This window comes from Urtica dioica, chromosome 8 (assembly GCF_054948205.1).
Source record: "Urtica dioica subsp. dioica isolate 48M chromosome 8, U.dioica_male_clone48M_v1_H2, whole genome shotgun sequence".
In the NCBI taxonomy this organism is placed as follows: domain Eukaryota; kingdom Viridiplantae; phylum Streptophyta; class Magnoliopsida; order Rosales; family Urticaceae; genus Urtica; species Urtica dioica.
This window is the reverse complement of record NC_142763.1, coordinates 23127252-23151666: the sequence shown is the minus strand read 5'-3', so window position 1 is coordinate 23151666 and position 24415 is coordinate 23127252. Positions and strand designations below refer to the sequence as shown.

Sequence of the window (24415 nt, the reverse complement as noted above, 5' to 3'; positions counted from 1 at the left end):
ATTATATAGGTAAGAAACGAAGGAACTTAGCTGACAATAATAAACTTAAGGAAGCAGAATTACAAAATTTCAGAGTAGATTTAAGAAAGAAGAGAAAACAAGAACAACAAATGTATTGGCAAAGATTTAACTACGAAAGTTGTAAAGATATATTTTCGAAGAAGGAGAGAAAGTATATGGTTCAAACAGGACCAAACAAGAACAAACATAATGAGATGCTGTATCAAAACAGATGAGTTTCTATGGTAAACCTCGATAGAGGAAGAGAAGAAAGAAGAAAAAAACAGCAAGAGTCAGTTGATTATAGGTTAAAGTATTTTAAAGTATCTAAGAAAAAAGGAATGATAAAACCATAAAAACGGATGAACTTTGTTCTGAGGAAAGTGCAAGGAGCAATCTTGAAAAAAACTGATGATCAGAAGAGGGAAGGAAGCAAAAGGACAAAAAACGTTTGTTCTTTGAAGGAATTAAGATAAAAAAACTCGCAAACACATTGACCATTATGTTTTCAGCAAAAAAACACCCTTGAGCGAAAACAATCGATCATCAAAACATACAGATAAACTAAATTAAGCAGATTCTAAGAGAAAAAACTTGCACGTTCTTTGCCAGTAAAAAACAAAAAGTGGCTGATCAAGAGATAATATCTAAACCCAAAGAAGTTCTACGCGAAGGGAAAAACAAACAAAAAATAAAAGAAATTATACAAATAAAATTAATATGATTGGAAGAACAAAAACATAAAATCTCCCGACACATCATTCAAGACACCAAAAACCAAAAAATTGTATTCAAACCCAAACAAGGAGACCCAAATTTTTTCCTTTTTTTTTTTTTAAAAAGGAACAAGATTCCAAAAGTCAAGAACCAGAAAACTCAAACAAAAAACAAAAATAGACCCCTAAGCGAAGACATCGCAAACTAAAAAACCAAAAACGGTGACCATAATAAAAACGTAATGAAAGAGAAACTCATACATACCTTGGGCCCGAGATCCAAAGAGTAATCGAATTTCCAAACCCGGTAAAAAAGGAAACGAAGGCGATTGACTCTGCGTGAGTGGATTCAATCACCGGGGCGGCGAATCGGAGACCATGATACAAGTGAATCCAACTTCACTTTCACCAGAGAGAAAACCTTTTTTAGTATTAAAAAAAACTCTGACTCAATTCACGAGTGGAAAAAGTTAAAATTTTTTTATTTCTTTCAAAAAAATTTGCATTTGAAAATCTAAATAGATAGTTTGTTTATGTTTCTATTTTTCACAACTCAAATCAAATTTAATGTCACCAACCCTCGTAAATCAAATTAAATATGAGAAATCCCAAACTTAATACTTATTTGCTTTCGGGCAGAAACCGACCCTCTCGAATAAAATTTAATATGAGAAAACCAAAACCTCATGATAAAAGGAACAAAATTCTCCTTCCATCTACTAGAACAATCGCAATTTTCCGAGCCCTCCAGCGGCGGCGACAGGTATGTGTAGTAGATAGGAATGTTTAAAAAAAAAAATTGGTCTCCCTTAAGCCTCTCCGGTCATTCCGCGAGGAAGTTCCGGTAGAGGAGGGAGAATCAAACAACTTGCATTAGACTCGACATCCACCTCGAAATTGCTCCGTCCCTCAAATTACAAAAATCCGAAGATTGAGAACTACTTGCCCATTTGCTGCTTCTGTGGAATTGTGTTTATTAATTGTCTCGTATTTATGAATTGTTTTTCATGCTTAAATTTGTGATTCTACATCACGTGTTCGACGAAATTCCTGTTTCAGACTTTTTTTTTTTTTTTTTTTTTTTTTTTTTTGCTTTTTCTTTCTGTTTTTGAATCGTGTTCTAACTGTTTAAATTCCCTTTCGTTTGGTTTCTCGTATCAGATTTCTGTAGTAGTGACTGCCCACATAGACTTGTCTCTTGCAAGTGGTCTGCTTTTAAGTATTTTCCTGGCAATCTCGTCATGGAAGTACAATATCAAATTAAGAGTTTCTTTTTTTTTTTTTTTTTTTTTCCTGAAGCACAACATTAAATAAGTATCTTCAGTTTGTTAGGTTACCTCCATCGTCGCTTTTGATTCCATTTATTTTTTTTCCTCACTGCTTTTTGCTAGAGAAGCATAGTCTATTATTGGATCTTTCGTTACCAAAACTCAATTTTGTATATAGTAACTGACGGAAGGATGTACATTGATAGTAACTAACGGAAGGACGAAACTTCTAACTAATAAAAATTCAGGGATGAAATAGCCAAATAAAATGTTTAGGATGAAATCGTCAAAATGTCAAACTACTGAATTGTATATTTGGTTCATTTTATTTATTTGATTTGTTTGTTTTATTGTAAGATTGATAAGAGGCATCCTTTAGAGGACAACCGGTTCAAATCGGAAGAAATACAATATGTGGCCGACTCTTACCCCGGATTCGTAAGTTTTCTGTCGACCGACCGACTCACATTTCTCGTAATTTTTTTAAAAATTTCAACTATTATTTCATCTCTTTTGTCATAGATGGGGTCTTTGCCCAAATCATGGACCGATGAACACGAAGAGATACTTATGGATTTTTTGGTGATGGACAAAGCAATAAATCCGACGCCGAACTATGAGGCTTTGCAAGCTATTTTTTCCCAAGTTTACCCAAACGAAAAATATGACGAGGATTTTTTCCAGAGTCAGAAAACACGCTTGAGGAGAGAGTTAATTAAATTTATTCAAATGCGAGCGACTCTTAATTGGACCCCGGAGAAGAAGAAGCATGAGCTGTCTAACTTATCTGATTGGATCAAAGTAAGCATTTGCTACTCTTGGAACAATATTTTAGAATTAGCAAAATTAACAATATTTTTTTCTCGCAGGCTAATAAAGCAGACGTCAGGGTCCTGGAGATTTCTCCGTCTAAATATGCTAAGTTGCTAAAAATATTTCCTGAGTTTCCTCCTGCAATCTCTTCAAAGAGTGATTCTGAAACTGTACAGTGTTTAGAGTCTAGTTCTAGGAAGCGCTCAGCTTCCAAATCACCTTCAGCTTCCCGATCAGCTTCGGTTTCCAAATCAGCTTCAGCTTCCAAATCAGCTTTGGTGGATGCAATTATGCAAGAATTCATAGCCAAACTAGACCATGTCCAAGATGAGATGAAGAAGATCTTTCTTGAACTTCACCGTAATGTTTACGTTACTGAGCATGTATTCAAGCATATTAACTCTCGTTTGGCTGATCTTACTAAACGCGTCGATCTGCGGCTTTTTTGCAGAGCTGAATACCTTAATAAGAAGTGAAACTGAATTGTTGAATTTACTTATGTTCCATTTTTTTAATTCGAACTTATACTAGTTTGATCATAAGAACATTTAGTGATGTGTTGTCCATGTAGTGAATCTGTAGTCTCAAATTCTTCTTCTTCTTAGGATTGAGAATAGTTGACTAAGGTTCATATTAAGTTCTTTGTATGTGTCTTGTAGTTGGAATTTATTTGTGTTTTTTCTTAAAACTTCAAACTGTTTGAAAAGCCATGACATGCTTGACAAAAACCGGAAAATATTGGCAATTGCTTATAAGGAAATAAACTATTTTGTACATTCCTCAATGAATGTCACAAAATTATTATTTTCCCCTTTCGTTGGTCCATAAATCATTATTGAAAAATTTCAATCTTTCAACACTACGAAAGAATTTTCTCAATTATTGATTCAACACAAATTTCACTTATCGTCCCTCGCCAGGACCAGCCGGCTCCGATGGCCCCTCGCGGCGGCTCCGGCGCCATGCGTGGTTGCGGTCGCGGTCGCGGCGCTCCGGCTCAGGGATCAAGTCCCGCGCCTGCTCCGGCCGCTCGAGCCTCTCCTGCTCCGGCACCGGCCGCAAGATCTGATGCGACAACTGCACCACCAGCAGCGAGAGCCGCTCAGGCTCAGACGTCGGCCTCGCCGGTAGAGCTGCCGCGAGGGGCCGTCGGATAGTCACCGCGATTTTGTGTTTATAGCGCCAAAAATAAAAATAAAAATAAGACAAAGAGAGAGTCGGAGGTGAGAGTAAGTTTTTAGAGAGAGATAGAGTGTGTCAAGAAATGCGAAACCTAGAAGGAAATCCTTCACCGAGAAAGCGCGGCGATCGAGAATCGTAACATTCTCGTTCTCTCTGTTGTCGTCCTCCTTCGTCCTGGCGAGGGACGAATCCTCGACCGCCGCCGCGACGAGACATTGTGTTCGGTGGTGTTTGGATTACAGAGAATGTAGAGAGAGAGATGGTTTTAGAGAGCAATTTGAGAGAGTGAGGGAGGTTGTGGCCATTGCATTATGGACTTGCATTCCATATTTCTCAACACCTTTTCTTTCGATCTTGCGACTAGCATTGGCTATGTTGGTTATGCTATTTTCCCTCTCATGGGGGCGTTGGCAAGTTGCTTTGAGCATATTACGAACTTGCATCTCGTTCAATCTTTTTGTGTAACGCTGCCCCTTAGCAATTGTACAGATCTCTATTGGAATAGAGGCTGGCTTTGTTGAGCTTCCAGCTTGGAGGGCAGCCAACTAGCATACTTCAACTGAATCTGGTACGTCTCCCAGAAATATCCACTTTGTTTTCTTTATCCAACACACCCTCAGGCTCCGTGCCTCACGTAGCGAACACGTTCGCCCTGAATTACGTCATGACCTGATCTCGCAACGCGGTTACGGAGGCAGTTCACAAAGGGCGCGGTCATACCCCTCATCCACCCAAGTCGAGGTAATCATGGGCAGATCAAGGCTCCATCAAGAATCGGTGAACTCGATCAAGACACACCAGAGGAAACGACTCGGCTAAACGAGCGACCCAGACAAACTACCCAGAAGACATCATCTCATTCAGTAAGAGAGATACAGACGAACTGGATTGACCAGACGATGGCCTCGTGATAACCTTAGATATCTCCGGATGCGAAGTCTCTCGAATCCTAGTCGACAACGGAAGCGGCGTCGATCTCATCACCACCACCGAACACAATGTCTCGTCGTGGCGGCGGTCGAGGATTCGTCCCTCGCCAGGACCAGCCGGCTCCGACGGCCCCTCGCCGCGGCTCCGGCGCCGTGCGTGGTCGCAGTCGCGGTCGCGGCGCTCCGGCTCAGGGATCAAGTCCCGCGCCTGCTCCGGCCGCTCGAGCCTCTCCTGCTCCGGCACCGGCCGCAAGATCTGAAGCGGCAGCTGCGCCACCAGCAGCGAGAGCCGCTCTGGCTCAGACGTCGGCCTCGCCGGTGGAGCCGCCGCGAGGGGCCGTCGGATAGTCACCGCGATTTTGTGTTTGTGTTCGGTGGTGTTTGGATTACAGAGAATGGAGAGAGAGAGATGGTTTTAGAGAGCAGTTTGAGAGAGTGAGGGAGGTTGTGACAATTGCATTATGGACTTGCATTCCAAATTGCTCAACACCTTTTCTTTCGTACGTATTTTTAGACAAAGAGAGAGTCGGAGGTGAGAGTAAGTTTTTAGAGAGAGATAGAGTGTGTCAAGAAATGCGAAACCTAGAAGGAAATCCTTCACCGAGAAAGTGCGGCGATCGAGAATCGTAACATTCTCGTTCTCTCTGTTGTCGTCCTCCTTCGTCCTGGCGAGGGACGAATCCTCGACCGCCGCCGCGACGAGACATTGTGTTCGGTGGTGTTTGGATTACAGAGAATGTAGAGAGAGATATGGTTTTAGAGAGCAGTTTGAGAGAGTGAGGGAGGTTGTGACCATTGCATTGTGTTCGACATTTTTTGTTTGTTTTTACCTTTCTTTACGTACGTATTTTTGTTGTTGTTCATATTTATTTTAATTTCTAGCATTCGTAGTATTTTATTTATTTATTTCTTCTACTAAACTTGTCTTATTTTCCGTAAAATAAATATTATTTCCGTATTATTTCTAACATTTATTTTATGTTTTTTAAGTATTCGTATTAACGTCCTCGCATTGTTTAATACTCACTTTGACTTTGACTTGCCAATATTTTCAACCACTGTGTATATCTATCTATTCTATACAGAACCCATTGTCTTCCCGTAAGTTTTTGTTTTTATATATTTTTTTTTATAGTTCTATAATTTAGTATTCATTGCTATGCTAGGTTGTTGTTATGTCGTTATTTTCACATGGTGTAAATAACACACCGAGAGCAAAAAAACGAAACATCAAGCCCATACACAAGGCCCAAGCCTACAAGCAAATTCACGCGCCAAGCTCCGAGTCAACTCTCATGAAATGTCTTTCAAAAGACTCTCAAAGAATGTTTTCAAGCTAGACTTCTTGACAAATCTTCAAGACAAAACCACAAAAATGACCACCTGGTCGGCCAAATAAAATGACCACCCGACCGGCCAAAAAAGAAGACCATCCGGCCATCTTCACTCGGCCAAGATCACCCGGTCATCTTTACTCGGCCAAATATGGGTGGTCAATATGGGTGGATTGACATTCATATTACGAGATCGAGCCCAATACTTGACGAGATTTGAGAATTTATTGACATTCATGTCAATATAGTGACATTCAAGTCAATATATTGACATTCATGTCAATATATTGACATTCATGTCAATATATTGACAAATATGTCAATAAAATGGAGCAAACCATATTTCACATTCAAACTGGTGGCATTAACATGTCAATATATTTAAAAGGATGTCAATAAAATAAATCTCAGAGCTGTTGGAGTTCTTGTGGATGTTGATTTCTCGAAACTACCTTAAAAAATTGCAGCCCACGAAATCGTGAAGATGTTTATCCGTGTACCTTCAAACAATGCAGACCAAGGGCTTTAAGTGAGTGTCACCAGTTTGAATGTGAAATATAGGTTGCTCCATTTTGTTACATATTTGTCAATATATTGACATCTTTGTCAATTTATTGACATGAATACGCCGTCATGTCCGACTGCCTCCTTGGTCGTCCTCCGATCTCAATTACCAGTGAGTCATTTGACATATTAGCACTTTCAAAATACCTTGATCTTAAGACCAAATGACTTGCAATCATGGAAGACTTGGTGATTACAGACAAGTGCAGGAATTGACCAAAACAAGACTTCCGGAATAGAGCGATTTATTTTATCTCTGCTGAAAGTGAGGGTAAAAAGATGAAAAAATAAATTTATCTCTGCTGACGAGGTCCTATTTTAGACTTAAAAAAAAAAAACACAAAGTAGGAAAAAATCATTTTTTTAGTCCTAAAATAAGAAAAATCACAATTAACAAATGATTTTAAATTGGAAAATAGGTTTTGTTATTTTCTCCTCCAAGCCCAAATTCTAAAATAAATTTAGCCCAAACTCAGCCTTCAGCGTACCTCTCTCTCTCTCTCTCAATGGACATATCTCCCGCGCAATTCGCCCAAATCACCCCAAAAAAAAAAAAAAACGTGGACAGAGGATTGACTGTCGATGTACTTGTGTTGGTTAATAATAATTTCCGGTCCCCTTTTTGTGAAATCCTGGGTACGAAAATGCCGATTAGGAAAAACAAGAGAACACCGCCGGTGGTCAAGAAATCCTAACTCCAGGAAAAGCCGATAATGGAGAAGACGAAGTCGTCGGCTCCAAAGAGGGAAAGAAAACGAGCTAAACGTGAAGAAGAACCATCGTCAAGCTCCGATAATCATGTAATTTGCGTCGCTTTTTGCTTGATAGATTATTTGTGGTATTCTGGTTGAAACGTGCTGAATTATGTTTTGTATGAACTGTTTTAGAAAGGTAGTCTCTGGTTGTTTTGTGAATGTTGTTTAGAGAAACATGACGATAGATTCTTTTTAATAAAAGTATATTGACCTGTTTGGCATTTCATGAGATCCATTTTATAAAATCTTCAAATATTATTGACATGTTTACAGTTAATGACAGTTTTGAATATTTGAATTGCTGGTTTTATTTTTATGTAGGCTTGGTCTCGAGATCTATCAGATGAGATGATCAGTGATTTGTTCAGCTTCTTTGGGAATCTCGACAAGTTCGAGAAATCAACGGATATGACCCCCGAAGAAAAAAAGCTTTTCGAAGCTACATGCTTCGGACATTTTCTACGAATGCCGAAAGTCACCCGGTCCTCGAATATCATCCATAGTATCATGGTTAGGTGTGGTCGCTATGGCAAAGACTCTTCCGACATACTTTTTTTTGAGCTTGGAGGCCAACCACGACCCTTTACAAGACAACACTTGGCTGACATCGTGGGTTTGCGCATTGCAGAAAACTACAAAGAGTTCAACTATGACGGCCCTGAAGAGAAGGATGGGCTTTACAAGAAATATATCCTGCCTGTGAAAGAGAAAAACAGGGGACATATAACCTCTTTGGTCTTGAAAAGAAAGAAGTGGCCAGTGGAGAAGAGGGTGAAGTGTTTACTCCTCCATTTCTTGTACGACGTCCTTCTCGCTGATAGCCCAAAAAAATCAATCACGAACATGGCGTTCATTAAAATGGTCGATAACCCCGACGAGTTTAACAACCATCCGTGGGGTAATGTTGTTTGGGATTTCCTAAAGGAACGGATCCATTGCTATGTGATGAAGCGGAAGTCTTACAATAGGATGAAACCCACGAAGATTAACATTGGTGCCTTCATTGTGGCGCTTCAGATTTGGGCATATGAGTGTATGCCCATATTCAGCGAGTTGAAATTATGCACAAAAATTTCAAACACAGCAACCCCGTTGATGCTTCGGTGGGAAGCTAATTCTAAAATCTCTGTGGTCACAGTCAACAAAATACCCTTCAACAGCACCAACGTAACTTCAACTTTCGCTTATATTAAATTTTGATGATGTTCTGGACATATAAGAAAATGAGGTTGATGCAGTTGTAAATCTGCAGTTGGTTTTCAATCCAATCGGATCTGAAGTCGCAAAGCCGTCGAGAGTAGTCAAGAACATCAAGACATCGGAATTGCAAAAAATAAAGGTGAATCATCACACAAAAATACTGTATTTCGTAACAACTATCTCAGGAGTTATGAGTTAATTTTATTTGCACGTAAATACTTTCAGGATCGGGTGAAGGCAGTCGAAACTTGCAATATCAAAATCCGAAATGACTTTGTTTCCCTTCGAGAGTTCGTACTGTCCACATTCAATGATTTTGAATTTCAAACAGGTCTTCGAGAAGATGTCGGCATGAATTTTGTTTCTGTAAGTGGGCAGAAGAAAACAGAAGAAGAAAAGAAGAAAACAGAAGAAGATAAAAAAGAAGTCGCAAAAGATAAGCCCTTTCAAGACGTTATCTATCCAGAAGGAGATCCTGATGCTGTTATCATCCACAAAGAAGACATGGAACTCCTGGAACCTGAAAGATTTATCAACGATACCATAATTGATTTTTATATCAAGTAAGTTTAAATTTGTTTATAATATGACTGCTCTTAGTTATTTCAAGTATCCAGTTCTAGTTATTAATTCACAGAAGGAAACTAGAGTTGCTAATTTTGTAGCTTAGAGCATTTCTTTAATAATATTATAAACGTGTGGGACTTGAAATTATGGGCATAGACTAAATAAGCTGAACTCATGGATACTTATAAAATTTATCAAATTATTGGCATTTCTGTAATAAGCTGAACTTATAAAATTATACCTAATCTGGAATGGTTGGAAGAAATTATAAATTTTTGGGAAATTTCCTAGGAAGCCTGATTACGAGCTCTTCTTGTAGATTTTTGGCCAGAAACTTTCAGTCAGACGAAAAGCACAAGTTTCATTTCTTCAATAGTTTTTTCTTTCGGAAGCTTGCGGATTTAGACCAAGATCGATCTGAAGCTTATGAAGGCAATGAAGCATATCAGCGTGTTCGTAAGTGGACAAGAAAAGTAGACCTTTTCAGAAAGGATTACATATTCATTCCAGTAAATTACAGGTAAGACTGGTTTCAGTGTTGTATTGCCTGAATTTTTTTACTATGCGATTAACCGATGCAACATGGTTACAGTTTTCACTGGAGTTTGCTTGTCATTTGCCATCCCGGTGAAGTGCCAAATTCAGTAGGTAAGAATAAATAGTGATACACTGTTATCTTTTTTCTTGAATAATAGTTATCTCTCGGTCATTTTATGTTTCATTATCATAGATGAAGAATCTGAAAGTGTATCCAAGGTACCGTGCATATTGCACATGGATTCTATCCGAGGAAGTCACAATGGCCTTAAGAATCTCATCCAGAGGTAGCTTTTGACATTTGCCTGATAACTAAGCTAAAGGATACTATGTTTTATATTTTTGCTTAAACTAACTATTTAGTTCTCAAGTTAGAAGCTGTTATTATAGCATTAGATGCTAATTGTGACCAATTTTTCTCATTGTGTCTGTAATGTAGTTATCTATGTGAAGAATGGAAAGAAAGGCATAATGATGCTGCAAATGATGCTTCATGAAATTTATCTCGCTCGAGGTATATATACCTCTAAGTACCACCAAGGAGATTGGCTTAATCACACCAAAATAATGTTTAATAACTTTTCCAAGTCATTGCCTTTTTTAATATTCTACGACATTCTCAAAGCATCTCATAGTGTTTTCAGAATGTTTTTAACTAATTACCAAGAGGAGTGTTTAGAAGTTATCATCTTTTCCAACCATCATTACTCACTGTTTATGAAGAAGGCATTTCTTATTTACAGTTTCATTGTTTTTCATCTTCATTAGTTACCACAGCAGGAGAATTTCTTTGACTGTGGTGTATTCTTGCTCCATTATGTGGAGCGCTTTCTGGAAGAAGCCCCTCTTAACTTCTGCCCCTTCAATGTCACAAAGTCATCCAATTTTGTAAGTTTTCATATATTCCAATTTACATTTTCATATAGTTATTTATTTTTCAGTAGTTCCCCGGTTAGGATTTTAAGAGTGGGAATCAGTACCCTGCAGTACTTCTCTTTTAATCATACTTTGTAGAACGTTGTTTATAAACTTTTACCATTCACACTATAACTGAATAATATTAATTTTTTTTTTTTTTTGGTTTTTACATTACTGCTTTTCAATTATAACATACTCTCTATGCGAATGACATTCGTAGAATAACTTACCAGTTCACGTATTTCCAGTTAAGCAGAAACTGGTTCCTGCCTAAGGAGGCTTCTCTCAAAAGACAAAAAATCAAGAAGTTAATATACAAGATCGTTGAAAATCGCTCTCGAAATATGCCAAAAGCTGATAGCATTGATCGAGATCCTTCTCCGGCACCCAGCGAGACATGTGATCAAGAAACTGAAGTAGTAGTTCTTGAACGGATAAACAGTCATGAAGTCAGAGAATAGTTGTCTGAGCCCAGAGGTGATTTGTGCTTTGGAAAATCGGGCTTGGTTTCATCGAATTTATCTGAACTAGGACCTTCTTCGAGCTCATATACTGGCGCGAATTACCAACACTCATTCAAATTTCAATTGCCATAGTTTTGTGGAGATTTTCAACTATTCGTCTTCTGCGTAGCAGCTTCGTCTCTCTGGTGAGTTTTTTTTTTTTTTTTTTGGTAAATATTGAATGTAGTTACATAATTTTTTTTATTGCTACGTTAATTTGTTAAAGAAGGCAGCTTCGTAATAAATAAAAACTTACTCAATGAATACTGTCTTACTTTTTTTTTTTTTTTTTTAAATAGAATACTGTCTTGTTGATTCTATATTTATTGCTATGCTAGTTTGTTAAAAAGGCAACTCTGGAACTAGTTACTCTATAAATACTGTCTTACTTTGACAATAGAGAAACCTTGATCTATTATCAGTTAGACATGGCTGAGTTGGTTGGTAGTTTGCTAATTAAAGACAACTTTGTATATAGAAACCTTGATCTATTATCAACGTCGATCTGTTTCTTTTTGTTCTTTATATTTTATATAGTTCTATAATTTTTTTATTTATTTATTTTATTTTTATTGTTATGGTAGTTTGCTAATTAAAGACAACTTTGGACTATAATTAATCAGTCTATAATTACGATCTTACCTTTTTTTTTTACGGAAGTATTGTCTTACTTTGATTCTATACCTTTCGTAAAATAGTGAAACCTTGACCTGTGTGAGTAATAGAACAGCTTGGGGATGTCTTTTGGAGCCAACCTCTCAAACAAGACTTGAAGAAAAGAAGAAAGCAACGCTCCGCCAACCAACTCAGCCATGTCTATTACTCACACAGGTCAAGGTTTCACTATTTTACGAAAGGTATACCATGATGGCAAAGTGCGACATGGTCCCCAAGGATGTGAACGCTGATGTACATGGCTTGCTGTCTGATGTACAGAGGTGACATGGTCCCCAAGGATGTGAACGCTGCTATGACAACCATCAAGACGAAGAGGACCATTCTGTTTATTGACATTCATGTCAATTTATTGACATTCATGTCAAGAGATTGACATTCATGTCAAGAGATTGACATTCATGTCAATCTCTTGACATTCATGTCAATCTCTTGACATGAACATGAATGAATGTCAATATATTGACATGAATAACAATTTAATGACATGAATGTCAATTTATTGACATATTTGTCAATAAAATCTCAAATATTATAAATTCTCAATATATTGTCTATATATTTACAAGGATGTATTTTATTGATAGTTTAAAAGGATATATTTTATTGTCAATAAATTCTCAATAGATCTCAACTGTCAGTTTATATTTTAAAGTTAAAATAATCCCTCACCAACCTGCTAGTGCACAAAGGCTCGCTTGGCGTACATGAAGTCAAACTAGTGGTCAATGCAAGAGAAGACCTCTGCAACACTGGTTGAGTTGGAGATCATACAGACAGCACGTTGGACCTTGGCAAGGTTTCCACCGGGGACCACATACACTTTCAGATTCTTCATCTATGATAATGAAACATAAAATGACCGAGAGATAACTATTATTCAAGAAAAAAGATAACAGTGTATCAATATTTATTCTTACCTACTGAATTTGGCACTTCACCGGGATGGCAAATGACAAGCAAACTCCAGTGAAAACTGTAACCATGTTGCATCGGTTAATCGCATAGTAAAAAAATTCAGGCAATACAACACTGAAACCAGTCTTACCTGTAATTTACTGGAATGAATATGTAATCCTTTCTGAAAAGGTCTACTTTTCTTGTCCACTTACGAACACGCTGGTATGCTTCATTGCCTTCATATGTCAATAAATTGACATTCATGTCAATAAATTGATATGAATGTCAATTTATTGACAAATATGTCATTAAATTGTTATTGACATTCATGTCAATATAATATATTGACAAATATGTCATTAAATTGTCATTCATGTCAATATAATAAATTGACATTCGTGTCAATATAATAAATTGACATTCGTGTCAATATAATAAATTGACATTCGTGTCAATAATGGCATTTCAACAATTTAGATTGCAATGTAAATCAAAATATAAATGTATAATCCTCGGATAAGTCCTCGGAGAAGTCCTACCACGGAGAGCTTGGGCAGAATTCTTTTTCAAACACACCAAATTATAAAATTGAAATATAAATACAAATATAATCATTTATATATATAAATGTATCATTAATAGAAAGTATTTAAACTGGTGAACTATATTTAAATTTCAAACAATAATGGTATATAATAAATTAAGACGAATTAAGTTAAAATAATCGCTATTATAGAAAAAATTACATATAAAAAAGTATATTTATTCAAAATAGGCAGTCAATAATAGTATATAATAAATTAAACATTCACTAAATTTAAATAAGAGGAAGAACCAACCTCGAGCTCGTCGTCGTCATCCTTGAGCTTGTTGGTCTCGAGCTCGTCGGTCTTGAGCTGGTCGGCTCGTCGGTCATTAAATTGTTATTAACATTCATGTCAATATATTGAGAAGGTTAGGGAAAATCATATTCCGCACTTTTCAGGTGATTTTTCCTGACAGATCTTTCTTGAACTTCACCATAATGTTTACGTTACTGAGCAAGAATTCAAGTATATTAACTCTCGTTTGGCTGATCTTACTAAACGCGTCGATCGGTAGCCGATGTGCAAAGATGAATACCTTAAGTTACCGTTCTTGAAAAAAGGGTATTTCCAGGGTAAAGTAAATTAATTAAATAGTTAAGTTAATTTAATTAACTTACTTGCCGGGCTATTTTCTTAATAAAATAAAACTTAGACTAGATGCCCAATAAGTTGTATAGAATGGGCTAGTAAATACTAAATATTAATCTATTTAGTGATATTGTTTTTATTTTTTATTTTAACTTCAATGTAAATAATTTGTGCCGTATGAGACACGCTCGTTTCCTTTCTTTTTTTGTGTAATAAGAAAACAAAATAGAAAACTTGAGAAATCTTCTGAGAACCCAAACTCTTCTTCTTCCCACGTCTGTCACCCAAGAGAGAGCCAGCAAAATGACTACTGTCGATTCGATGTTCATCGAAGGGATTCGAAGCATCAATCCCGAGAAAGGGATTGTTATCACTTTCTTCAAGCCCCTCACTCTCATCGTCGGTGACATTGGCACCGGAAAAACTGTACTTTTTTTCTCTCTCTCTCTCTCTCTCTCTCTCTCTCTTATATACCTATATATTGCATGTTTTCACTATTATTCTATCTCGAACCTCATCGATTTTTTTGTTGGCGGTTATGTGTTTGTGTTGGCGTCGATCTTCAGGCGATAATGGAATGCATGAAGTTTTCCTGTGCAGGAGTGCTTCCTGCGAGGTCAGCTAATAGTTTCATCCATAAGGTCTCTCTCTCTCTCTCTCTCTCTCTCTCTCTCTCTCTCTCTCTCTCTCTCTCTCTCTCTCTCTCTCTCTCAACTCTGAGTACATGTTGTTACCATCTAGCAAATTCCTTGCACAATATCATGAAGAAATTATTTATCCTACTGGCTCAAAGTTGAGTATTGAAAAAATGGTGTTCCATATTCTGGTGCAATTATCCATAAAAACGACCACAAATTTCTTCACTCGCAATCGTTACCCACAACTCTTCCCATATCATCTCTCACGATCTACAAAGGCTGAAGATAACATTTTATGTTCATGGACCTTACAATCAGCAATAAGAAAGATTGGGATAAATTGTTTTTGTCAATTTTTAATAAATCTCTGGGTGTTATTTTAGGTAATGATCGTTAATAATTATAATAAATTTATAAGTTTGTGCTATAACACATTTGGGTTTGTTTTCTTAGTATGGATTTCGATTTTTTAATCCTTAATTATTTCGATTTCTAAAATTTGGTCTTCGAATATTTGTTCGTTGTCCTTGAATTTTTTTTCCATAATTTGTCATTTATTTATTTTGGTCAATTTGATATCTATTATTGTTGAATCCGGAATCTCTTTTTTTTTTTTCGTAACTTGTCATTTGTTTATTTTGCTTAATTTGACACATAATTTTGTTGAATATAATATTTCCTTTTTCGTAGCCCGTCATTTGTTTATTTTAGTCAACTTGACATATATTATTGTTGAATAAGAGATTTCTATTTTCGTAACTTGTAATTTGTTTATTTTGGTTAATTTGGACACATGATAATTTGTTGAATTTGAGATCTTAGTTGTCAATATTTAAGTGGGATAGTTTCATATTGATTGTGTGTGTCAATAAACATATGTTTATATATCGATTTGACTTCTGCATCAATTGGTTTTAAGATGAAATTCAACATGATATTAAAGTCTTGCCCATTCACACAATTTGAATTTGGCCCGGCCAACGCGAAGCGTGAGTGAGATTGTTACTCGGCCTGATCACGCTGTGCCTGAAGGGAAATATTAAAGTGGGATAGTCTCACATTAATTGTGTGTGTGAATAAACATGTTTATATAAGTTGGATCTCTTCACTTGATTGTGTGTACACTAAATGTTTGTTTGTGTGTGTGTCAGGGCTACTGCTCATCTGTAAATGGGACAATTAAGCTACGAATCAGAACCCCAACAATGGAGGCAATCTCTATAAGGTCTCTTATATTGATTCCAAAAGCTTCGAGGAACAACCAGCAGAGAATTCTTAAAACCATGGATCTCCAAACTGGACTTGTAGGACTTTATGCCTAGTCAAAAGTTTTGTTTCTAAGTACTCTTGATGATGAGTGTTTTATTGCCTCCGCAGAGACTCGACCATACTTTTTCTTGTTGGGCCGATATGGATACAGAGACTGTTGCTCTGATGGGCGTCTCCAAAGCAATTCTCGATAATGTGATATTCGTGCGTCAAGACGAAGCCAATTGGCCTTTTGAAGACCCACGTATTGTAAAAAAAAAATTCGATGATATCTTCTCCATCACAAGGTATATGATTTTACTCTGCCGATATATTTGTCATTTCTTAAGTATGTAATTCTAGAGCATTTCTGTTTGTTTTATGCATTTAGCTAACTGGATTCGGATCACATTGGTTTTCATACATTTCAAATATGTGACCTTTGCTTATTATTTAGATTTGCAAAGGCGTTGGACGAAATGAGGAAACGTATCAAGGATTTAAATCAAGAGATGAAGGTCTGTCGCCTTAAATTGGAGAATCTTCAAACATTGAAAGATACAGAATTTCAGGTTTTTTTTTTCTTCCTTTACTCTGATATTCAGATATTTTGTCCGTAGGTTCTAACATGCTTGACGTGATTTCTTCTCTCTCTCGCCTAATTCAGTGTCTTCTTTCCTTTCACATACAGCTTCGTGAAATAATTTCTCGTGATCAAGAGAAAATGAAATCTATGAAAATTCAGATTGAGGATTGGCAAACAAGTGTCCAGGACGTCAACTCTAAAATTTTTGAGACTCGGGCGACACTGAAATCACTGAAACAAGTAGAAGAGCAGATATTGATTAAGACTGTTATAAGAGAAACCCTAGACAAGGATCACCGGAATAAGTATGTTGCAGCCCTTAGCGTGGAGAATAGATGTCATATATTATTGAAGAAAGAACGCGACACAGCCATTCAAAACTTATATAAAAAACAAGATCTAGGCTACCTTCCGAATTCTCCGTTCAGCGATTTGGATGCTGTATATCTCACAAACAGACTAATCTCAGGGGTGGAGAATCGTAAAAAGGATTTGCAAGATTGGAAGGTTCCCACCGAAGAAGCTCAAACCATTGAAGATGCAATAGGAGGATTTGTCTCGTGGCCGAAGAGATTGATCGAAGTGGACACGGGAATAGAGAGTCGCGGTCCGGTTGTCAAACAACTCTCAAAGCTCGGTTTAAAGAGTGAACCTAGCATCGATGATACTAAGAAGATTCCGTACAAGGTGATTAATCCAAAGTTTCGATTGCTCGCTCAACATGCCAACAAAGTAATGTTACCGGAAGGGGATGTGATTATGGTCAATGTTAGTCCAAGTCTCGCGGCTATCCCGATTCCGGTGTCATTTGAAGATGTTTCCGACTTTTTACAATACTTGGAAATTGACGCGGGGAGCATAACGGTCTATATGGAGTTAGTGTTTTCTTTATATGCGTTTTTAATATAAATATTCAATATTTAGTGTTTTGATCAATCAAATACTTGTTTGTCATAGCTATCTACGCTCGAGGCTAGAAAAGGCGAAGAAGAGTCGAGACTATTGTTTTATAAATCCGGGCTTAAGTTCGTACATCGAAAACAACGACGAGGACGCTTATTTGTCAAAACGAGTCAAGGACGTTGGAAACATAGTACGAAAATGCAAATTTGGTGAACTAGCTTTGATGCCGTACAATAAAGGTGCGCATTGGATGCTCGTTGTCCTCGACCCTTGGAGAGATAGTGCTATGTTCTTCGACCCGTTAAGAAATAAAATTCCAATCGATTTAACTCGATTGATAAAAAAGTAATATTTTGATTTTTTAAACTATTTTTATTATAAATCATTGTAGAGGTTTTTTCTCTTATGATTTTCGTGTTATAGGGTTTTTGTGGATTTCAAGCTCGAGCACCAAAAAACCAATAATAACGGACAGTCAACGTACATCAAGGCTTGGAACGCTCCGAGACAAACCGGAAACACGGAATGCGGGTATTTTGTTATTTCGTATATGCGCGAGCGATATAGTCGTAGGAGGTGTAGAAAAATTAGAAAGTAAGAAAAACTATACAAAAGAGGATTTAGAGAGAGTTAGGGAAGAATGGGTAACTTATGTACAAACATTTATTAATTGTGATGATTAGTTAGTTTTTATATTCAATTTTGGATTGGTTTTAGATGTAAATATTTCTTTTGAATGTTTTGGAGATGTATATATTATTTTTTGGATTGAAGGTTATTTTCAGGTGCCATATTTTTTAAACCGGGTTTAGTACGTGTAAAAAATGATTTCAGGTTCAAAATAAAGTCTTCGCCGCGGCGTATAACGTTCGCCGCGGCGAAAAATAAGAGTCGCCGCGGCAAAAAAGATACCGAGAGCACATTATTCATGCATCAAAAACTCGCCGCAGCGATGTTTTAGTTTCGCCGCGGCGATATACACCTCGCCGCGGCGAAACTAAAACGTCGCCGCGGCGGGTTTTTAAAAAAATATTCAGAAAACTTCTACAACGGATAAAAATCCGTTGTAGAATACTCTCGCCGCGGCGCAGAACCTAAGTCGCCGCGGCGTGAACCTCGCCGCGGCGAAGTATAATTATAGCCGCGGCGAAAACATTCTACAATGGATTTTCAATCCGTTGTAGAATCATGTCACCGCGGCGTGGAACGTACTTCGCCGCGGCACACAAGTCGCCGCGGCGACGTATTATTTCCGCCGCGGCGACATGATTCTACAACGGATTGAATATCCGTTGTAGAATTTCTCGCCGCGGCGAAAAATATACTTCGCCGCGGCGAGATGTTTGAAAACATTTAAAAATTACACAATGGATTCAAACCGTTGTAGAAGCTTCTACAACGCTTAAATATCCGTTGTAGAAGCTTAGTTTCTACAACGGATCATTAAGCGTTGTAGAAAGCTGTTGGATTTTACAACGGATTTTTAAGCGTTGTAGAAGCTTCTACAACGCAGGATTCTACAACGCTTAATAAGCGTTGTAGAAACATTCTACAACTGTTTTTAAGCGTTGTAGAATCCTAGTTTTGTAGTAGTGCATTTTCCACTACAAATGCTGTTTTCAAACCCCAACCCGTGTGAACCTCCAAATGACAGTGCATAAACCACACTCCTGCAAATAATTACCATAAATTATTGCCACAGATATATAAATATTTTTCTCCTCTCCGTTTTGACAAAAATAAAAATAAAAATAAAAATAAAGGGTTCCATAGGTGAGTGAGTGAAGGAGAAAAGTATTTTTGCGGCTGCTATTATTGTTAGCTAAAGTCAACTTTGGCTAATCATTCATCAACAGATTAAAATATACTATATTGTTTATATATTAATAAATATATTAATTTAGGTTATCTAATTCTAATCAGCAAAGTTCAAAGATGATTGACTTTTTTATTCTTAAAATATTATTTGGCATGTATAAGAGTACGTTGTATTTGGAATGTGAAATCAATAAGTGAAAAAAATTGTTTGTTTGCATGATTAATCGTGGTTTAATTAATGACAATGAAAAATAAATGTTACCTGGGTTGTCAGCCCTAAATCTGATGGCGGTCCAACGTCCACCGGTGGGAACTCCAACGGTGTTTCTTTCAGGAGGATCAACTAAGTTGAACTTAAGCGGGTCTTTACTAGAGTTAAAGTTACCGACTCCGCTTCCAACCACAAAAAAGTTATATCCATGGAGATGGAAAGGGTGTGATTCCACAGTTAGAAGATTAGCGTCTTGTAAAACCAACTCGATGCTCGAATTGAAAGCAAGTTTGTTGACCTTCGTCCCGGCTTTGGTTGCGAGATTCGCGGTCAATGGGGCGCCCGTGTAGTTGAAAGCGGCTGGTGGGCGATCGGGGAAATCGGTCGCGAAAACCCCTTTGATTCCAAAGTAGCGAGCCTGAACAATTTAACAATATATCGTATAATAAGATAGTTGAAAGTTATATACAATTAAATAAGGGCCGTTATTAAGTTATATAGCCACACGGATATAGTGGATTGAGATATAGCCCACCTTTGGTTAATTTCTTGTAAGTAGCCAAGTAAACTTATTAACAAATTAATAAAAGCCTTATTTAACACCACCAAACATATATTTTAGGTAGTTAATACGCTGCCACGTATGCAAGTTGGCTATTTACAAATTATTTACCAAAGGTTGGCTAATTTACAATTCCTATAGTTTAGGTGGCTTACGTAGCCAATTTTTTTATTAAATAAATCAATCAAATTTTGGGAGACGATAAAAAAGTACTTCTTCGTATTTTCATCTACATAAGAATGAATCCGAATCATCTATCTTTTTTTTCATGTCTCGCTACATGACTCTTAAATAAAAAATTATAACGCCGTCACCTTTTTATTATTGTTATTAGATTTAGAATAATAATTAAAAGAAATTGGGATGTGACTTATTTTTATTGGATATACGAAAAGGGACAGACGATCTAGATTCCATAAAATAAATTCAACGATTTTGTATTTTGTTATACGCAATTTCTCTCGATCTATAGTTCAATAATAATAGGAAAAAAAATTCTTTCGTCTATTTTATACCTGAAGAAGCCCGGTTTGAGGCATCACGAAACTTATATTGTTTATAGAGGCAGTGAGTTTCGTCCCGTTGAGGCAGCTAGGGCAAGGGTTTATCAGTAGACCGGGATGGTTTGCCCTAGTTTCAGGTCTTTTAGGCTCCGTTTGGAACCCGGAAAATAAGAGAGAAAGTGAAAATAATAGAGAAAATGAAAATGTAAGAGAAAATAATAGAAAAAGTCAAAATTCTAATTGTGTTTGAAAGTCATAGAAAATATGAGAGAAAATTGACGGGAAAGTAACGATGAGACTAGGGACGGAGCTAACTCAAGTCCAGGGTGGGCTCTAGCCCCCTCCCCCTCAAATTTTTTTTATTTATATTTTTTGCCCATTTTAAAAAAAATTTATATTTTTTACCCTAAAATATTTACACTTTTGACCCATTTTTTTAAAAAAATTTCATTTTTACCATGAATTTTTTTTTAATTATAGCCCCCCTAAATTTTTTTATTTACATTTTTTGCCCATTTTTAAATTTTTTTACATTTTTATCCTATAAAATTTACACTTTTGACCCATTTTTCAGAAAATTTTCATTTTTACCATGATTTTTTTAATTAGCCCCCCTTAAATTTTTTTATTTACATTTTTTGCCCATTTTTAAAAAGTTTTACATTTTTACCCTAGATAAATGTGATCCCCTCATAGACAAATGTGGAGAGATTCTCATTTTCCATTTGATTTTCGAAAGAAAATGAAATTCTCATTTTAGTTATACACTTTCCCTTGCATTTTCCATCATATGTTGGACTCCATGTGACCCATGGGGTTTGTATTAACTTGGTTACAAAAGTTGTTAGTTTATATCAGTCAATGTACCATCAAAGGTGAATGAGAATAAGCTACGAAGTTCTATTCAATTCATTTCTCTCTCTCTCTCTCTCTGTTCAAAATTCCGTTTCTCAACAGTTACTGAAATGAATACCTTTTGAAATAATAAGTGAATGTTAGGTATAATTTAAACGGTTAGCGTTTTTTTTTTTTTTTGAACAAAATGGTTATCATTAAATTGCGTAGAAAACCGGAAAATTTTAAACATATAAAAAACAAATAAACAAGCAAACAAAGGTTAAATAGCTTCAAATATTACTATGAGTAAATTAAAAGGGATACAAAGTAAAACAAGAGATCCAGATTACAGAAATATTCTACACAACTCATTGATTAATTTTCCTGATTAGTTAAATATAGCCAACAAACTTATTAAGTGTAAAGACAGACCGAAATATTAAATACATATATTATATTGTGCTGTAAAATCCGATGATGATCCCATATAGTAAGGAATGAATAATATTTTTAATAAAAATCATAGGGAAGAGTTCTAATTGTTGAATTTGGAATATATTTAGAACTTTCAAAGGTTAATAAATACCACTCGTCAGAAATATTATAAATTATATGCATATGATTAATACAAACAATTGTGTGAAGGACGAGTCAATGGTTTGATATCCATCTCCTCAATCAAACAAAGAGATTACAATTTCATTAACGCCACATTTCAACAGCCATTATTGAGAAGTAAATTTGATATTATAAGATGTGCATGCAAACATATTGAAATCATGTAGTAATTTTTTTTTATACTAAATTGTATTATTTGTATTTTTCAAAACGGGGTAAAAACACTGGTATATTCCTTTATAAAAGGGTATAGTTAAGGGGGTAAAAAAGGCTAACTAGCCATTTAATAAGACAAGGGAAGTTCAGTTACATTTGTTAATCAAAAGTTAGCGTGTACGCAGGCTCTTGTTTTTAAAAATGGGCACTTTCTTTTTTTCGGGAAAACCCCTAATATATTAATTAGTTAATCAAATTATAATAATAATATCGCCACCTAGACGTATTGTTACGTCTCAATTCGTAGTTTCTGAAAAATTATTATTTATCAGTAGATAAATCTTTATCTTATATTATGAAAAAATTATTTCCGTTTTTGAGGTCTTTCTTGGGGAAGTAGACCGGGATGGTTTGCCCTAGTTTCAGGTCTTTTAAGGTGAAGAAGACCATTATGTTGGACTCCATGTGACCCATGGGGTTTGTGGAATGGTTTTGTGGTTTGGAATGATGATCTCTATATATTATGTTTTTGTGGTCTTCAAGACTATTTCCGGATTGAACATGTTGAGAAATAAACTGAAAAAAAAAATACAATATCATTATTACCATGTAAAAGAACAAACATCAGTAGAAAAAAAAAATTGAGAAAAAAATCACAGTACAAGAACAAAGGTGAAAACTTTTGTGATTGAATAAGCAAAATCCAGATCACTAGATATTAAACAACACTTGTGAAACTAACTAAAACATCATAAACCATATCTCTTATATACGTCTTAAAGTATATTGCTAAAATTTATTTATCAAACTATATACCTACCTCTCAGAGACTTTGAAAGAGAATAAGTAAATGGAAAAAGTATTAAATGAGTATTTGGTTGAGCTTTACCAGAATTAGCAGAGATGAAGAACGAGTTTCCAACCTAGTTTGATTCCCATTTTCTTTCGAATAATGATCAGCCTTTCCTTCTTCCACCCCTGAATAATGCTCACTCCAATTCACACTTTAATTTTTTTTTCTCTTGCTATTATATTTGGCATTGTCTAGAAAAAAAATCACTATTGTAAAAATATAAATTAAAACCAACACCCTCTCGTGGGGACCAGCCGAGTTGATAATAACTACCTGTTAATTATAAACAACTAGCCACATTATATTAAGGGAGAGTGAGAATACTAGCTCAATCGTCAATCAACCTACCAATATTAGGAGAATAACCCAAGTTTGAATAAATTAAGTGAATAGCTTTCACTACCTAAATTACCCTCATATATAAGAGCAAAACTCAATTTTCCCAAAACCTAAACTTAAACTCGTTCTCGTCTTCGTCCATTTCATGTCACCGATCCACTTCATGCCGCCGATCGCCGCCGATCCATTTCACGCCGCCGCGTCGTCGCCAATCATCGTCCATCTTCGTTGTTGATCTCTAACGTCGCCGGCGAGATCCGTCATAGACGCCGTCAAGATCCGCCATAGATGGCGTCGATTTCATCGAGCTCCGACGGCGGCGATGCTCGACCTCACTGGAACGAACCAGCTCGACCACTGTGCCGAGGAACAAGACGAAGAAGGGAAGGCGATCTGCTGCTTGGCGGCGCAGGGAAGGTACAGCGAGGATTGGCCGGACTGGTGAGGAGAGAGAGTGGTGAGAGATCGGAGGTGGAGAAGAAGAAGAAACAGTTAATTGCTGATCCCTAACTCGCGGAGAATCGACAGTTCAGATTGACTCGGAAATCGGCGGGGGGAGAGGAATCGGCGGCGGAGAGGAAATCGGCGGCGATGGAGGGGATTGAGGAGAGGCACTTTGTAAATTCGCGAATTGGTTAATTTAATTAACCTACTGGAGTGAGTTAGGTTAATTAATTAACTGATCTGTGAAGGATTTGAAATTAAAAAAAAATTACAAAAATCATAACTTAAGTCAATTGATATTCAAAGCATTCAATTAATTAACCTAATTCCGAAATTCAATCATTTAGTAAATTAACTTTACTTACAAAAAAATCAGAACCTAAACTAATATTCAACCAATAAGTTAATTAATTAACCTAACTCGCTCCAGTAGGTTAATTAAATTAACATATTCACGAATTTACCAAGGATGTTATGATCTAAGCCGAAAATATGGGCTATTTACTTAATAAAATGAAACTTGGGCTATTCCCCAAATAAAAATGACAAACTTGACTAGTTACAACAAATTTCACCTATATTAATTTTAGGCTAAATAGTTCTATCAAATTCAAACTATTTAGTATTTAAATTATTTTTATCCTTATGCAAAAAAGTTCTAGA

The 24415-nt window shown here is 36.3% G+C and overlaps 3 protein-coding genes, 1 long non-coding RNA gene and 1 pseudogene across 4 annotated transcripts; 4 read left to right on the top strand and 1 right to left on the bottom strand.

Moving 5' to 3' along the window:
- Nucleotides 1-1285: 1285 nt before the first annotated feature.
- LOC149388595 (uncharacterized) lies at nt 1286-3292 on the top strand. The gene is made up of 4 exons (XM_089623891.1): nt 1286-1479; nt 2342-2422; nt 2507-2785; nt 2854-3292. The coding sequence occupies exons 1-4, from the start codon at nt 1315-1317 to the stop codon at nt 3271-3273; spliced, it is 945 nt and encodes a 314-aa protein (XP_089480017.1). The 5' UTR covers nt 1286-1314; the 3' UTR covers nt 3274-3292.
- Nucleotides 3293-8403: 5111 nt separating this feature from the next.
- LOC149388594 (putative ubiquitin-like-specific protease 2B) lies at nt 8404-10156 on the top strand. The gene is made up of 7 exons (XM_089622470.1): nt 8404-8459; nt 8579-8728; nt 8814-8900; nt 8987-9324; nt 9648-9848; nt 9921-9976; nt 10059-10156. Exons 2-7 carry the CDS (start codon nt 8597-8599, stop codon nt 10154-10156), a joined length of 912 nt encoding a protein of 303 aa, XP_089478596.1. The 5' UTR covers nt 8404-8459; nt 8579-8596.
- Nucleotides 10157-10353: 197 nt separating this feature from the next.
- Nucleotides 10354-11407, top strand: LOC149388593 (uncharacterized). The gene is made up of 3 exons (XR_016300560.1): nt 10354-10379; nt 10634-10753; nt 11032-11407. It is a non-coding gene; the product is annotated as an uncharacterized LOC149388593 (long non-coding RNA).
- Nucleotides 11408-14339: 2932 nt separating this feature from the next.
- LOC149388592 (DNA repair protein RAD50-like) lies at nt 14340-16542 on the top strand. The gene is made up of 6 exons (XM_089622469.1): nt 14340-14462; nt 14603-14677; nt 15826-15978; nt 16052-16230; nt 16380-16440; nt 16528-16542. Exons 1-6 carry the CDS (start codon nt 14340-14342, stop codon nt 16540-16542), a joined length of 606 nt encoding a protein of 201 aa, XP_089478595.1.
- A 2447-nt stretch (nt 16543-18989) lies between these two features.
- Nucleotides 18990-20703, bottom strand: LOC149388591 (laccase-11 pseudogene; annotated as a pseudogene).
- Nucleotides 20704-24415: the final 3712 nt, after the last annotated feature.

What these genes read in the sequence shown, in the direction of transcription:
- LOC149388592 (XM_089622469.1), top strand. Translation starts at nt 14,340, where the DNA reads ATGACTACTGTCGATTCGATGTTCATCGAAGGGATTCGAAGCATCAAT. An exon ending in ACATTGGCACCGGAAAAACT is followed by an intron (nt 14,463 to 14,602) that starts GTACTTTTTTTC and finishes GTCGATCTTCAG; the next exon opens with GCGATAATGGAATGCATGAA. An exon ending in GATATCTTCTCCATCACAAG is followed by an intron (nt 16,231 to 16,379) that starts GTATATGATTTT and finishes CTTATTATTTAG; the next exon opens with ATTTGCAAAGGCGTTGGACG.
- LOC149388594 (XM_089622470.1), top strand. Translation starts at nt 8,597, where the DNA reads ATGCCCATATTCAGCGAGTTGAAATTATGCACAAAAATTTCAAACACA. An exon ending in TACCCTTCAACAGCACCAAC is followed by an intron (nt 8,729 to 8,813) that starts GTAACTTCAACT and finishes GTAAATCTGCAG; the next exon opens with TTGGTTTTCAATCCAATCGG. An exon ending in ATAATTGATTTTTATATCAA is followed by an intron (nt 9,325 to 9,647) that starts GTAAGTTTAAAT and finishes CTCTTCTTGTAG; the next exon opens with ATTTTTGGCCAGAAACTTTC.
- LOC149388595 (XM_089623891.1), top strand. Translation starts at nt 1,315, where the DNA reads ATGAGAAATCCCAAACTTAATACTTATTTGCTTTCGGGCAGAAACCGA. An exon ending in CCCTCCAGCGGCGGCGACAG is followed by an intron (nt 1,480 to 2,341) that starts GTATGTGTAGTA and finishes TTTTATTGTAAG; the next exon opens with ATTGATAAGAGGCATCCTTT. An exon ending in CCGACTCTTACCCCGGATTC is followed by an intron (nt 2,423 to 2,506) that starts GTAAGTTTTCTG and finishes CTTTTGTCATAG; the next exon opens with ATGGGGTCTTTGCCCAAATC.